Below are 16,717 nucleotides of genomic sequence, written 5' to 3' on the forward strand. Positions count from 1 at the left end.
CGAACTGCGTCAGTACCTGCTCGAAAAGGGCATTGCCTCGAGCAGGACTACCAGCTACAACCCCAGGGGGAACGGGCAGGTGGAAAGGGAGAACGCGATGGTCTGGAAGATCGTCCTACTGACCCTCCGGTCTAGAAAACTTCAAGTCTCCCAGTGGCAGGAAGTTCTCCCAGACGCGCTCCACGCTATTAGGTCCCTTTTGTGTACAGCGACCAACCAGACCCCTCACAAGAGGCTCTTCATTTTTTCCAAGGGCGATACCATGGGGGTCTCACTTCCGGCATGGCTGAGGAAGCTGGGCCCCATACTCCTGAGGAAACACGTCAGGGCACACAAAACCGACCCCCTTATTGAAAAGGTGCGCCTGCTCCACTCCAACCCCCAGTACGCATTTGTCGAGTTCCCTGACGGCCGTCAGGACACTGTATCCCTCCGGGATCTGGCACCTGCCGGACCCCCTAACCCTAACCCTACCCCCACAGAAGGATCTCTCACCCTACACCCAATGCTGCCACCCTCTTGCGCTCCCGAGCCCATGAGCTCGCTCCACCAGTTCTGCGCCCCCGCGCCGGCCAGCCCCCAGCGCCCCCAGTCCCCGGTCGAACCAGGAGAGTATGAAGCTCGGATACAACCCGCCCTGGAGTCCGCCATCGTACCCCAGCACACAACACCCATCCAGTCACCGCAAGAGGCTGCAACCCCGGTGCTCCGCAGATCACAGCGGACAGTTCGACCACCGGACAGACTGACTTTGTAGACCACCACCCCCGCCGGACTTGATTTTTTTTACAGGGGGTGAATGTAACTTGGTAATTCACACTGTAACTTTTTAAGCGCAGTAGCGTTATCCGACCACTAGGGGGAGTAGCTCTGGGAATGCTCAGGAGTTTGTACGGGGCTCCACCCTTAGCTCCGCCTACGACTCCTCCCCCTTGTGCTGCTGTATAAATACCCTTGTCCAGAGTCAGCCTGCAGTTCACCGGGAGTTCATCAACGGGTAACAGGCTGGCTCTGTAGTAAGTAGATTAAAACCATTGTTCATATCGGAAAGCACGTGTCTGCTGAATTGATGGTTCCATCAGTATGGTTATTAGGCAATTCCTACATAATCAAAGCTGCAAAAGGTGGATTGATTAGAAGGAATCGGCGTTACCTTTTGAAAGTTCAAATTCGTCAACCTGTTTTTCCAACTTTGAATTTAAATCAATCTTTAAGTCAAAGTGTGAATATCAGACAACCTGAAAGTGAACATTAAAGTGTCGACTTCTCCTAACATTTTAAGAAGATGAACTAGAAGAAGAAGAAAACTGAATTGTTTAAGCTTATGAACATTTGACTGATTGATTCACAATTAATAAACTTTGCATGACAGAATACTTAATTTTTTATGTTCAATTTTTTTTATCGTGTATGTAGACGTGTAACAGAAAAAAGGGGGGATGGAGTGATCTCTGTATATTTCAACACACGATTAATTGATGTGCAATCAGTACAGTCAGATGATCAGTCGATGACAACACTAACAGGAACAATATAAAGAGTTTCACCTTTTCTCAGTCAGAAGAAGGTGTGTGTTGTTGGAGAGTGTAGTGCAGCTAGAGTAGAGACATGACCAGCTCAGTGTAGTGTATGATATTAATTGTTAGTTTAATTCAATCTTAGTTAATTATATTACTTGTCAAAATATTAAAGTAAAAGAACTCACCAGTATGTTATTTTGTTACTCAACAAATAATTTGTCATCAACTGGAAAACTTTGACTGTTTGAAATGAAATGAAAATCGCTTATTGTCACGAGTAGGCTTCAATGAAGTTACTGTGAAAAGCCCCTAGTCGCCACATTCCGGCGCCTGTCCGGGGAGGCTGGTACGGGAATCGAACCGTGCTGCTGGCCTGCAAGGTCTGCTTTAAAAGCCACGATTTAGCCTGGTGAGCTAAACCAGCCCCTGTTTATCATCAAGTAAAATACAACTCGGCAAGACAAATGAGTGACATGTATATTACATCCCTTGTAATATAACAGCGGACGGTATGGTTATTGGCATATGGTGCCGGATGGGCTCCTGCTGACGGGTTGCGTTCAGTCGCACTCTGGGGGCAGTGGCTACGGGTGTGTGGGATGGCGGTTGGTGCCAGGGGCACTGTGGTGGTGGTGGCCCACTCTGTTTGGCCTGGGGAGGTTCCCCAGCCCCACCTCCCAGTCCACCTGGCAGAGGCCACCTGGCAGAGGCCACGTGGAGGTGGCGGAGATGGGGCGGACTATGGGTGTGGGGGGTGTGGGACGAAGATGGTGCCAGGGGTTGGCGCTGGATACTCACCCTGGCCGCTCTGAGGAGGCCGTGTAGCCTCATGTGACACTGCTGGCTGGTCCTGGTGGTGGGTCCCACGGCAATCACGGCCTGTGCCCAGGCCCCATTGGCATTCGCGAGTAACAACCTGGTTTTGACCCGAGGGAACAATGAATTGGATTTTGTTTATTGTCACGTGTACCGAGGTACAGTGAAAAGTATTTTTCTGCGAGCAGCTCTACAGATCATTTCAGTACATGAAAATAAAATAAAATAAAATACATAATAGGGCAACACAAGGTACACAATGTAACTACATAAACACCGGCATCGGGTGAAACATAAGGGGTGTAGTGTTAATGAGTTCAGTCCATAAGAGGGTCGTTTAGGAGTCTGGTAACAGCAAGGAAGAAGCTGTTTTTGAATCGGTTTTTGAATCTGTTTGTGCATCTTCTCAGACTTTTGTATCTCCTGCCTGATGGAAGAAGTTGGAAGAGTGAGCAAGCCGGGTGGGACGAGTCTTTGATTATGCTGCCCCACCACTCCTACAAGACATAGGAGCAGAATTAGGCCACTCGGCCCATTGAGTCTGCTCCGCCATTCAATTGTGGCTGATATTTTCTCATCCCCATTCTCCTGCCTTCTCCCCATAACCCCTGATCCCCTTATTAATCAAGAACCTCCACGGCCTTCAGCAGGATCTCAAGCCGAAACGGAAGGCCGCTCTTCAGGGTGCCATCTTGTTGGCTGGAATGAGTAGTGTGGGTATTGGAATGCTTGTATGTGGTTGCAGCTTGTCAGGTTCTCAAATGCCGACTCCAGCAAATCAGACACAGTCATGGATTGTAATTGCACTAGTTCCACATGGTACCTGTGCTAGCCCAATAACTGGTCTTGAATTGCCCCAGAACCGGCATCGCTTTTGCCCATGTAGAACACTCGGGATTCAGTCCCAGCATCCGCATTAAGTTTCTCAAACGGAGAATTTCACTGCCCATCTCTCAATGTTCTCGCTTTCTCTCCCATTCTTCCTTTCGCTCATGCTCTTCTGAGCTCACTTCGCGCATGCTCTCTTTCTCTCGCACTTGCTCACTTGCGATCACTCTCACATTCTTCTGCAGACTTTGTTTTTAATAATCGGGGGTGAAATTATTAAAAAATGAAAGATTTGGGCCAATTATTAGCAGTAGATTTTCATTATTAGCAATCGCATCACTGAATGATTGACACAAAACTGCTAATTTTAATAGCCTTTGGGTCTGATCAGCTTTTATTTCCTAATCTTCCAGGCTTGTCCATCTGTCACCATGATTAGAATTTATGATGCAGTTTTAAGGATGTGCTTTGTTTCTCATTAATACTAGGTCATTTTTGAAGTGGTGGTCTCGACAGAACAAAGAGGCTACATCGGAATCGATGATTTACTGATCTTAAATTACCCCTGCTGTAAGTACGATCTCTTAAGTCTTTTTATTGTTGTGAAGAAAAGCCTGAGAAGAGAGTTGAGGAGAGACTTATTGCTCAGAGTGTTATGAAATTAAATGAAAATCGCTTATTGTCACAAGTAGACTTCAAATGAAGTTACTGTGAAAAGTTCCTAGTTGCCACATTCCAGCACCCGTTTGGGGAGGCTGGTATGGGAATTGAACTGTGCTGCTCGCCTGCCTTGGTCTGCTTTCAAAGCAAACAATTTAGCCCTGTGCTAAATCAGATGACCTGGAATGCACTGCCTGAAAGGACAGTGGAACAGATTCAATAAATGCATGGGAAGGAAAGAAAGTGTAAGACTATGAATAAGGACAGGGGAGTGAAACTAATTGCAAAGCTCTTGTAATGAGGCACAATGGGGCTAATGGCCCTCTTCAGTGATCTATCATTCTATGTCTGTCCAAAGTCACGATTTAACCGTGAAATGTTGATGAAACTGTTTTTCACTCCTAAGTAGCACAGGGTGTCATACTTGTTTATAAACAATTGTTTTAAACTATTCAGATACTTTCACAAATTATTGTTAGAAGCTGATGGGCTTTCCTTTTTCCTTATTTATCAGATTAAGGATGTCATTCAGCAGTGGGTCATTAAAATTTGCGCTTGTATTCTGTGTATATTCTTTTGCAAGCAGTCCCTTCAATCATGGGAAATGTTGTATTTTGAAAACCAAATCAAAGACTCAGAGTGGAATGCCCCAAAGGTTGAAAGGAGTGGGAGGGAAGACCAGAAAAACCACAGTGGTAGTTGTTTGATGCCGAATGTAGGTTTTAACTCTGGAAGACACTGATATGACAGCTATTAACAATTTTCTTTCACAATCTTGAGGTCTTTGAGGTAAAAACAGCACAGACATGATGGGCTGAATAGCCTCCTCCTGTGCTGTAATCTTTCTGTAGTATTATAAAATGGTTACAGCACTGTGGGATGCCATGTGGCCCATTGTATCTGTGCCGGTTCTCTATAAGAGAAGCTCAGCTAGTCCTATTCCTTTGCCTTTTCAGTGTTGCAAGTTTCCCTGTTGCCAGTTCTGAAAAAGAGTATTATATTAGACTTGAATCGTTGTCTATGTTTCTCCAGCTCTCATAGATGCTGCAAGACCTGTTGAATTTTTCCAGCACTTTCTGTTTTTATTTCCGATCTCCAGCATCTGCAATATTTTGCTCTTATGACAGTAACAAAGCCTCCAGTCTCCATAGGTCCTCCGACTATCTTGAGAGGTCGGGTGGTGTTGAGGGAAGGTTGGGCAGGGGAGCTGTGTGATACAGCCTATTCTCAGTAAGGTCCACTGTTAATTCTAATTATCAGAAAACAATGGATAGTGTGTGCCCGAAATGCCCGTATATGGGATCTTCCTGTGGGAAATGCTCCTAGACAAGGAAGGAGATCTAGACCCTTGATTCTATACAATGGACTAACTGGAAAGTTAAAATGACCACTCCCATCCTGAACCAGGACGGTATCCGTGGCCGAATACCGAGATTGCAGGGTGTTTTACCGGCATAGGTCAATTGAGAGACCACAAGCAGGGTTCATTAAAATAGCAGTCTTCCTCCTCAAGCTGCCAGCCCAATCATAGGGTCTGTATAACCGATAGAGATGTGGCCCAGCCGCTACCAACCCACCTTTTTGTAAAATCCTGCGGTACTGTAAATGCATCCGACTGTCCTACCAGCATCATCACGGGTTGTTGGCCCTTGGTTAGCAATATCAGCAGGTCTTGGATGATAACGACTCACTGTGTCATGGGCTCTGGTGCTCATCATAATTTGACAAAGTCTGACTCCTTCCTTTAGGATCACCTTCCACTGTCCGCTTGGGTGATCCTGCACGTATGCTGGTCATTCCATCTCACAGGTCCATATATCCTTTGCAGGGTTGTGTGGGTGGGCGGTGATGGATCACTCACTGGGTAAGCTTTTCTTACAAAGCGGCCTCACGCTTCTGGCTCCGTTCCCTCCTACCTCTGAGGGTTGTGATGATATGCATAAGCAATCGTGTAAATATTAATAGGTACAACCTCCAACCAGTTGCCAGTAAAGAACTACCACGTGACACTGTTCCCTTGGGGAGTCTGGAGATAGTCATCGTAGTGGATAGTCGTATTTGCATAGCTCTTAGATAATTTAATAACAGTAATATAGTAGTTAGTAGATTTTCATAGTTTTCTGATTGTTATCTGACTCATGTTATTGTTTAATATTTGTTGCAGTGGATAGTCGCATTTGTGGAAGCTCTCAGATAATTTTTTTAAATAAATTTAGCGTACCCAATAATTTTTTCCAATTAAGGGGCAATTTAGTGTGGCCAATCCACCTATCCTGCACATCTTTTGGGTTGTGGGGGCGAAACCCACGCAGACACGGGGAGAATGTGCAAACTCCACACGGACAGTGACCCAGGGCCGGGATTCGAACCCAGGTCCTCAGCGGCGTAGGCAGCAATGCTAACCACTGTGCCACCGTGCTGCCTCAGCTCTCAGATAATTTAATAATAATAATATAGTAGTTAGTAAATTTTGCTCATTTTCTATTGTTATCTGACCCACTTTATTGTTTAACAATAAACATTCAACTAGTCATGAACTAGACTTTCTCTAGTGCACTGATTGCGTTCGGCCAAGCACTAGAATGTAAGAAAGGTGACCGCAGGTGGGCTGTCCAATTGTCTTGGGGGCCCTGCCCCATGCTGTCGTCTAGCACACACACCCTGCACCACCAACACCACCCACCCCACCCCCGACCTGCCACGCCCTCTACTCTGAGCCCAGCCCATCTCTCACACCCTTCAGACAAAGGATTAAGACAAGTTGCAGTTTGGTGCAATGGTGTTTAATTAGTTGTTTATTTACAGTATTGTGCCCTGATCCTTATCTTTAACCTATTTGCTGCACCCATGCCAACTTAATTGGTGTCTTAACATTTTTATCTTACCGCTCCCTCTAGATGTGACAGCACATCAATTGTGGAGGCTTGTATCTTGTCCTCTGACCTGAGGTGCCTTTGGTGGCCGTCCTCAGAAGCGGTGAACCTGGATGGGCCTGGCCACCCTGTTCTTCTCCCTGCAATCAGATGAGCCAGTGTCAGGTTGGGGAGATTCAGAAGCGCTGAGGTGTTCCATCACTTTCTCCTCCCTTGGGGCGCTCGATGGCCCCTGGGCTACTCCATGGGATGGAGATGAGGCCGGAGTGAGCTCTGCGTCTCCATCATCATGTGATGCTGCCATTCTTGGAAGCGTGGCATCACAACCAGGGTCTCGTGCTCTCATCCATGGGCACTGAGACTGGTACATGTTCTTCAGCGAGTGAGACATGTCGCTCACTACCTCGGTCATTTCCCTCTGGCACCGTGCCAAATCTCTGTGCGCGGCCAGTCAGTCAGTGCCTGACCAATACTCTTGACGACTTCACCCTTTGTGACTGGGCCAAGCTCAAGAGTGCTACAGCAATGTTGATGTGGGCCTGGTATGTGTCTGCCTGTGACTGGGCTCCCCTTTCCTGAGCCTCATGTAGCCACTTGGGTTGGACACTTCCCGAGTTTAAAATGGAGATTCGCTAAGAACGCAGGGAAAAATGGACAGGCTCAGAAAGCAAGCAGCTTGCAAAGTTTTCCTGTGTATTCGAGTTGCAAAACTCAGACAGCACTGAAACTGACGACAATCTACATATTAATGAGCGATTCCCGGGCTCAATAGGAACTGTTAAAGATGATCGAGGTAAAGCCAGACTCCTCGGCGCAAGCAGGAGTCCAAAACAAAAGAAGCCAACGGACACTTAAGAACCGCCCAGCGATCAGGGAACAGCCCCAGTATTGGGGAAATCAAACCAATCGATTGGAACATGATCCAATCAATTGGAGCAGGGTACGGGTCGGCCCAAAAGGGTGCAAAGCCCCTGGGAACTATAAAGTAGAGTCCCCAAGTTCAATTCGGCCTTCTTTGCAGCTCTCAAAGAACTCGACCGTGACTCTCAACTCGGAGAGACTGCCTAGCAGCTGCACCAACAAGTAAGTGTCCAGTCAATGCACGCTACGAGATAGGTGCTCCTGACCCTTAGTTCATACCAGCTGGAAGCTTGCAGTCTCAGGATCGAACAAGAGGACATTGTTCCCAGTGGGTTCCTTTTCCAAAAGCTAAGTATTGGCCTTTAGTGGTAGAAATAGTCTAGTTCTGTAGTATTTTATGCGTGAGTAGCGATTGACTGTGTATATAATAAATGTGTTTTGATTTGAACCTTACTAACAGGTGTATTGAGTTATTGATCAGCACTTGAACTTGAACCTCGTGGTGGTATCATAAAGATACCTGGCGACTCTAGAGCAAGGTGATTAAACAGAGCCAATTAAGTGTAAGGCACACTCACCAAAACGAGCAACACTCAGCCATCAACCACTCAGATTGCCGTAAACCTTGGACTTCTAGACCCATGGCTGTAACTTTTTCACCCAAGGCTTCCACCACAGTTGCTACCAGTTCAGTGCTTGGCTGGGTACCACGCATTTTTGGCACCTTCTCCTGCACCTGCAAGCGGTTGGACTCCTCCAACTGCACCTACATGCGCCGGAAGGTTGCTGACAGCCCCTCCTGGAAATCCTGGCTCCGTGTCTGCATTGTCAAAATATACACCAGTATATCATGTGCAGACACACACTGATGGACACACACAGGGACCAATCAACATGTACAAACACCGCAGCCAATCACCAGTTAGAATACACACACTATAAAGGCAGAGGGCACCACGGTTCCCGCTCATTCTGGGTGCTGCCTCTGAGTGTAACAAGAACTCATCCAGCACAGCACAGACTTACACCACATGCTGAGAGAATCAACTGGTTCGGACAAGGCTTAGGTCTCTAGTTTAAGTCAGCATCATTTAGACCCACAGTCATCGTGTATTAGTTAGTTAGAAGTTAGTTAATAAAATTGAGTTGAACCTTCATCAGTGTTGGAAGTCTCTGTTCATCTTTCAAGTCTACACTAGCCTACACTTCATAATACCAGGAGTTCAGGGAAGCTTGCACTTCTGAGACCTACCTTTCAGTGATCTGCCTTCCACCAGTCTCGCGCCATCCTCCAGAATGGACTCCGTTCGCCCGCCGCCGCCTCTCCGCATTACAGGGAATCTGGGCTCGAACTGGAAACTTTTCAAACAGCCCTTCCAGCTGTACATAGAACATAGAACATTACAGCGCAGTACAGGCCCTTCGGCCCTTGATGTTGCACCATCCTGTGAAACCCCTCAAAAGCCCATCTACACTATTCCCTTATCGTCCATATGCCTATCCAATGACCATTTAAATGCGTTTAGTGTTGGCGAGTCCACTACTGTTGCAGGCAGGGCATTCCACGCCCTTACTACTCTCTGAGTAAAGAACCTACCTCTGACATCTGTCCTATATCTATCTCCCCTCAATTTAAAGCTATGTCCCCTCGTGCTGGACACCATCCGAGGAAAGAGGCTCTCAATGTCCACCCTATCTAATCCTCTGATCATCTTGTATGCCTCAATTAAGTCACCTCTTAACCTTCTTCTCTCTAAAGAAAACAGCCTCAAGTCCTTCAGCCTTTCCTCATATGATCTTCCCTCCATACCAGGCAACATCCTTGTCAATCTCCTCTGTACCCTTTCCAATGTTTCCACATCCTTCTTATAATGTGGCGACCAGAACTGCACGCAATACTCCAAATGCAACCGCACCAGAGTTTTGTACAACTGCAACATGACCTCATGGCTCCGAAACTCCATTCCTCTACCAATAAAAGCTAACACACGGTACGCCTTCTTAACAACCCTCTCAACCTGGGTGGCAACTTTCAGGGATCTATGGACATGGACACCGAGATCTCTTTGCTCGTCCACACTACCAAGAATCTTACCATCATCCCAGTATTCTGTCTTCCTGTTATTCCTTCCAAAATAACTCACCTCACACTTTTCTGCATTAAACTCCATTTGCCACCTGTCAACCCAGCTCTGCAGCTTATCTATGTCGCTCTGTAACTTATAACATCCTCTGCACTGTCCACAACTCCACCGCCTTTAGTGACATCTGCAAATTTTCTCACCCATCCTTCTAGGTCATTTATAAAAATGACAAACAGCAGCGGCCCCAAAACAGATCCTTGTGGTACACCACTAGTAACTGGACACCAGTCAGAGCATTTCCCATCACCACCACCCTTTGTCTTCTATCAACTAGCCAATTTCTGATCTAAACTGCTAAATCACCCTGAATCCCATGCCTCTGTATTTTCTGCAATAGCCTACCATGGGAAACCTTATCAAACGCTTTACTGAAATCCATATTCAGCACATCACCTGTTTTACCCTCATCCACCTGTTTGGTCACCTTCTCGAAGAATGCAGAGGTTTGTGAGGCACAACCTACCCTTCACAAAACCATGTTGACTATCTCTAATCAAATTATTCCTTTCCAGATGATTATACATCCCATCTCTTACAAACCTTTCCATGACTTTTCCCACAACAGAAGTGAGGCTCACTGGTCTATAGTTACCGGGGTTATCTCTACTCCCCTTCTTGAACAAGGGGATAATATTTGCTATCCTCCAGTCCTCTGGCACTATTCCTGTAGACAAAGATGACTTAAAGATCAAAACTAAAGGCTCAACAATCTCCTCCCTAGCTTCCCAGAGAATCCTAGGATAACTCCCAACCGGCCCAGGGGACTTATCTATTTTCACACTTTCCAGAATCGCTAACACTTCCTCCTTATGATCCTCAAGCCCTTCTAGTCTAGTAGCCTGTATCTCAGTATTCTCCTCGACAACTTTGTCTTTTTTCTGTGTGAATACAGATGAAAAATACTCATTTAGCACCTCTCCTATCTCCTCGGACTCTACGCACAACTTCCCACTACTGTCTTTAACTGGCCCTACTCTTACCTTAGTCATTCATTTATTCCTGACATACCTATAGAAAGCTTTAGGGTTATCCTTGATCCTACCTGCCAAAGACTTCTCATGTCCTCGCTTGGCTCTTCTTAGCTCTCTCTTTAGAGCCTTCCTAGCTAACTTGTAACTCTCAAGCGACCCAACTGAACCATCACATCTCATCTTTACATAAGCCTCCTTCTTCCTCTTGACAAGTATTTCATCTGCTTTCGTAACCCATGGTTCCCTTCCTCGACGATTTCCTCCCTGCCTAACAGGTACATACTTATCAAGGACACGCAGTAGCTGTTCCTAGAACATGCTCCACATTTCCATTGTGTCCATCCCCTGCAGTTTTCCTCTCCAGCCAATGCATCCCAAGTCTTGCCTCATCGCATCATAATTGCCTTTCCCCCAGCTATAACTCTTGCCCTGCGGTGTATACCTATACCTTTCCTAAATTAAACGTAATCGAATTGTGGTCACTATCACCAAAGTGCTCACCTACCTCCAAATCTAACACCTGTCCTGGTTCATTACCCAGTACCAAATCCAATATGGCCTCGCCTCTTGTTGGCCTATCTACATACTGCATCAGGAAAGCCTCCTGCACACATTGGACAAAAGCGGACCCATCTAATGTACTCAAACTATAGTGTTTCCAGTGAATATTTGGAAAGTTAAAGTCCCCCATAACAACTACCCTGTTATTTTCGCTCCTATCCAGAATCATCTTTGCAATCCTTTCCTCTACATCTCTGGAACTTTTTGGAGGCCTATAGAAAAGCCCTAACAGGGTGACCTGTCCTTTCCTGTTTCTTAACTCAGCCCATACTACCTCAGTATTCGAGCCCTCATCAAATGTCCTCTCAGCCACTGTAATGCTGTCCTTGATTAACAATGCCACCCCTCACCCTCTCCTACCACCTTGCCTGAGTTTACTAAAATATCTAAACCCCGGCACCTGCAACAACCATTCCTCGCCCTGCTCTACCCATGTCTCCGAAATAGTCACAACATCGAAGTCCCAGGTACTAACCCATGCTGCAAGCTCACCCACCTTATTCCGGATGCTCCTGGCATTGAAGTAGACACACTTTAAACCACCTTCCTTCCTGCCGGTACACTCCTGCAACTTTGAATCCTTACTCATGACCTCACTACTCTCAGCTTCTTGTGTACTGGAGCTCCAATTCAGGTTCCCAATCCCCTGCTGAACTAGTTTAAACCCTCCAGAAGAGCATTAGCAAACCTCCCCCCCAGGATATTAGTACCGCTCTGGTCCAGGTGTAGACCATCCCGTTTGTAGAGGTCCCACCTACCCCAGAATGAGCCCCAATTGTCCACAAATCTGAAACCCTCCCTCCTGTACCATCCCTGCAGCCACGTGTTCAACTGCTCTCCCTCCCTATTCCTCGACTCGCTAGCACGTGGCACAGTTAACAACCCAGAGATAATAACTCTGTTTGTCCTGAATCTAAGTTTCCACCCTAGCTCCCTGAATTCCTGCCTTACATCCCTATCCCTTTTCCTACCTATGTCGTTGGTACCTATGTGGACCATGACTTGGGGCTGCTCCCGCTCCCCTTAAGGATCCCGAAAACACGATCCGACACATCGCGGACCCTGGCACCTGGGAGGCAACACACCAACCGCGAGTCTCTCTCGTTCCAACAAAATCTTCTATCTATCCCCCTAACTATGGAGTCTCCAATGACTAATGTTTTACTCCTTTCCCCCTTCCCTTCTGAGCAACAGGGACAGACTCTGTGCCAGAGACCTGTACCCCATGGCTGACCCCTGGTAAGCCGTCCCCCCCCAACAGTATCCAAAGCGTTATACCTGTTACTAAGGGGAATGACCACAGGGGATCCCTGTACTGACTGCTTACCCCCAGCCCCTCGCACCGTCACCCATCTATCTTGATTCTTTGGCGTTACTACCTCCCTGAGGCTTCTATCTATGACCCCTTCTGCCTCCCGAATGATCTGAAGTTCATCCAGCTCCAGCTCCAGTTTCCTAACACGGTTTTTGAGGAGCTGGAGTTGGGTGCACTTCCCACAGATGAAATCAGCAGGGACACCGACGGCGTCCCTCACCTCAAACATTCTGCAGGAGGAGCATTGTACTGACTTCCCTGCCATCCCCTCTAGATAAAAAACAAGAAAAAGAAAGGAAGAGCTTACCTGATATTCCCTCAAACACTTAGGTTAGAGGAGGTGGAAGGATGGGGGACACTGCAAGTGTAGTGTCTCGGGATTAGCAACCGCCCGACTTGTATACAGGAACTCACCTTCCCGACAGGCCCTTGCTCCCGCCGAAAATCCGGAGGCGGCTCCTGCTGAAAGGTAAGCACATTTAAAGGCACTCACTCACCTTCCTGACAGGCCCCTGCTCCCGCCGAAAATCCGGAGGCTGCTCCCGCTGAAAGGTAAGCAAATTTAAAGGCACTCACTCACCTTCCTGACAGGCCCCGGCTCCCACCGAAAATCCGGAGGCAGCTCCCGCTGAAAGGTAAGCAAATTTAAAGGCACTCACTCACCTTCCTGACAGGCCCCTGCTCCCGCCGAAAATCCGTAGGCTGCTCCCGCTGAAAGGTAAGCAAATTTAATGGTACTCACTCACTTTCCTGACAGACCCCTGTTCCCGCCGAAAATCCGGAGGCTGGTCCCGCTGAAAGGTAAGTAAATTTAAAGGTACTCACTCACCTTCCTGACAGGCCCCTGCTCCCGCTGAAAATCCGAAGCTGCTCCCGCTTCCCAACAACCGCGGTTGTTTTATTTTGGTTAGATGAGGGGGTAGGGTTTCGGGTTTAACTGTCACTTGACAACAGCCCCTCCATAAACCACCTTCAAATTACGCTGACCGCACTGCACGTATGCAAATCTCCCCAGAACAGCCAATCAGTAGCTCCGCTCTGCTGCCCTCTGCCGAATGCTTGCCTTCACTCGAACACCTATGGTCTCTTGCACAGGTACACCTTCAAATTAAGCTGACCGCACTACACGTATGCAAATCTCCCCGGAACAGCCAATCAGTAGCTCCTCTCTGCTGCCTTCTGCTGGATCGAAGCCAGGGACCTGGAAGCTGCTTCGAACGGACGGTGGATTGCACTCTTCCTCTTCACAGCCGGTGACCACGCTTTGCACATTTACTACTCGCTCACCTTCGATGAGGGGGAGGACAAATCGAAGTTCAAGACGATAATTCTGAAGTTCGACAGCCACTGCGCGGTCGAGGTCAACGAGAGCTTCGAGAGGTACATGTTTCAGCAGCGAATTCAGGGTAAGGACGAGCCTTTCCAGTCCTTCATTACCCACCTCCGTGTCCTTGCGCAGTCCTGCAACTACAGGTCCACCTCTGACTCCATGCTCTGTGACCATATTGTTTTTGGTGTTCAACCTGCACAAGCAGCTACTAAAGGTAAAGCAGCTCACTCTCTGCACGGCCATTGAGACCTGTGTACTTCATGAATTGCCTCCACTCGCTACTCCTGTATCCAGGCTGCCTAAACGGTGCGGCAAGCCCCTTACAAGGCAGAATGGGTCCAAATGATTAATTCTTTTCAGGCTCTTGATCTGAACAATGGCGGCCATTTCGAGCGCTTTTCACGGAGTCCCGCGCTTACACGCAGCGAGCATGCTGACGTCACGGACTGCTTTGCACAGGTGCGCTACGCTGGAAACAGTGTGGGATTTGCCAGAATCAAGATTGACACTCAGGAGGCTGACAAGCTGCAGCCGCATATACAAACTGCACTCCCCACACACAGCATCACAGCCAACAAGATGGCAGCAAGGAGAGCTGCCCCGATTTTCATAGACAACGAGCTGAACACCCTCCTGGACGCGGTGGAGGAGAGGCAGTTGACCCTGTAGCCCAGCCTGGGAAGGAGGCTGCCAGTTGACGCCTTTCGCCGTGCCTGGGCGCAGGTGGTAGAGGCAGTGAGTGCCGTCAGCAACAGTGTCCGGACTGGCCAGCAGTGCAGGAAAATACTGCACAATCTCCTCAGGGCGACTTGGGTGAGTGGGCAGCATTGTGCCCCTGGCATTAACCCGAGTCCCACTTACCCGTAATGGGAATACCCCCCCCCCCACAACCCAGAGGATGGGTGAACCCCCACCCTGCACCACATGCCGGCACCCACATCGGGCGCCATGGCCGGGTGCCCTTGCCACTGAGGCCACCAGCTACCACCCACTGGGCTCCATGCATCGAATTGTCTAACACTGTCATTTTCTGTTTCCCCTCCCCTCTCCACACGGAAAAAGGCCACTGATAACCGGTTGGAGTGGGAAAAAACTGGAGGGGACCTATGGTCCCTGACCTTGGAAGAGCAGAGGGCCTGGATGTGGTTGGTGGCCCAGAGGAAAGGGAGGGCGCAGGAGTGGAGGTCGGCCGTAGGCAAAGAAGTAAGACCCTGCTGAGTTGTGGTTCCCCGTGACACGTGTGTCAACCACTGCACACGGCTGCAGGTTCTGCTCGAGCAGCGCTAGCTCGGACAGACGCAGGGCAGCGGCCACAGCTGCAGCGACTAGTAGGAAGGCCACCATTTCTGGTTGAATTCCGATATCCATTGTCTGCAGGGGGTGAAAGGCTGACATGTTGGCATGGTGCGTACCCCGGTTTGCAACCAGGTCCAATAGGCTACATTGTGGCTCCGGTTGGCACTGTGGGCTCTGCCCTGCTTGTCCCCCCCCCACCTCGTCTCTGCACCCCTGGCCCCGTCGTTGCCTGGCACCATTGGGACTCTGGCCTGACCCCCATCCTTGATGCCTCGGGTACCTTTGGCTGGCGCTGTTCATGCCAGTTGTATGCTCCACGGCACCCATCCAGCACCCCCGTGGGGGCTACTGTGGCATTGTCCTGCGTGGGCTGCCTGATGCCCCGCCGGTGGATGGCAGCTGGGTTGGGGTGCGGGGGTGGTGTGTGGGAGAGGGAGGCTGGGGTGGGGCACACATCTGGCCGGTGTCACTCTGCAGAACCAGGAGCCAAGGTGAGTGGTCAGTGGGGTGCGCAGCAAGATGGCTGCTTTGGAGGCCGAGGCAATGGCTGTCGGTGCCTCAACATCTCCCCAAACCCGTGGGTGGTCACCCCCCCCCCCCACTTGGCATGTTCCCCCGGGCTGGTTTAGCTCACTGGGCTAAATCGCTGGCTTTTAAAGCAGACCAAGCAGGCCAGCAGCACGGTTCGATTCCTGTCCCAGCCTCCGCGAACAGGCGCCGGAATGTGGCGACTAAGGGCTTTTCACAGTAACTTCATTGAAGCCTACTCGTGACAATAAGCGATTTTCATTTCATTTTCATTTCAACCCCCCTCCCACCAAACCTGGCAGGGACCTCCCCGCCCCTATCCAACCTGGCTAGTGTCCAGTCCGGCAGTCCACAGTCGCACCTCTCCATGTCCTACCTCCTCTCTCTCTCTCTCTCTCTCTCATCAGCCATGACACCGGTTTCACAATTTTTAAAAGGAGAAATGAACTGCACCATCTGGAATTCGGCCCATCGGATGCTGAGAATCATGGAGGCCCAGGAGAATACTGGGTCAGGCCCACTAATACTATGTAAATGGAGTTTATTGTATGTGCGTCCCAGACCACATTGATGCCGTTGTGGAGGTGATGGAGAATTGTGATTTGGCATCAAATTTGCGCCTGCTGCAATTTCAGCGTCGGAACCTATTCTTTGCCCAATCGTGTTTTACGATTTCGGCATCAGCTAACGAAGAATCCTAGCCCATTGCCTGACACCGATATTGTAATCATCGATCGGACGGAGAATCCACTCCGATGTTCAAATCGGGGCCGGCACCAGTTTGGACCCCGGTCAGCCATGCTCCGTCCCCTCGGAAGTCGCGTAATCGTGTTGTGTGCCATGTACCGTTGCAACGGTGTTGGCGCGCCTTGGCAATACTTCTGCGATGCTCCGCCCTCGATGGGACATGTGGTCTCAGCGGCCGGGAACCCAGCTTGGTGGCTGGAGACTGTGTCCAGCTCCGCCACACCCGGCTGGGATCCATGCCTCTGGGTCAGGGGGGCTTCCGCAAGG

General features: G+C 49.0%; 1 protein-coding gene across 1 annotated transcript in view; it reads left to right on the plus strand.

The window, feature by feature from the left end:
* LOC119975033 (receptor-type tyrosine-protein phosphatase U-like) overlaps positions 1-16,717 on the plus strand; it is a 1,028,343-nt gene that overhangs the window by 320,065 nt on the left and 691,561 nt on the right. Inside the window, exon 5 of the mRNA XM_038814894.1 lies at positions 3,653-3,734. Within this exon, the coding sequence (XP_038670822.1) occupies positions 3,653-3,734 (82 nt within the window). The remainder of the gene's footprint in view (positions 1-3,652; positions 3,735-16,717) is intronic.

The sequence above is a fragment of the Scyliorhinus canicula genome, chromosome 1 (assembly GCF_902713615.1).
Source record: "Scyliorhinus canicula chromosome 1, sScyCan1.1, whole genome shotgun sequence".
NCBI lineage: Eukaryota > Metazoa > Chordata > Chondrichthyes > Carcharhiniformes > Scyliorhinidae > Scyliorhinus > Scyliorhinus canicula.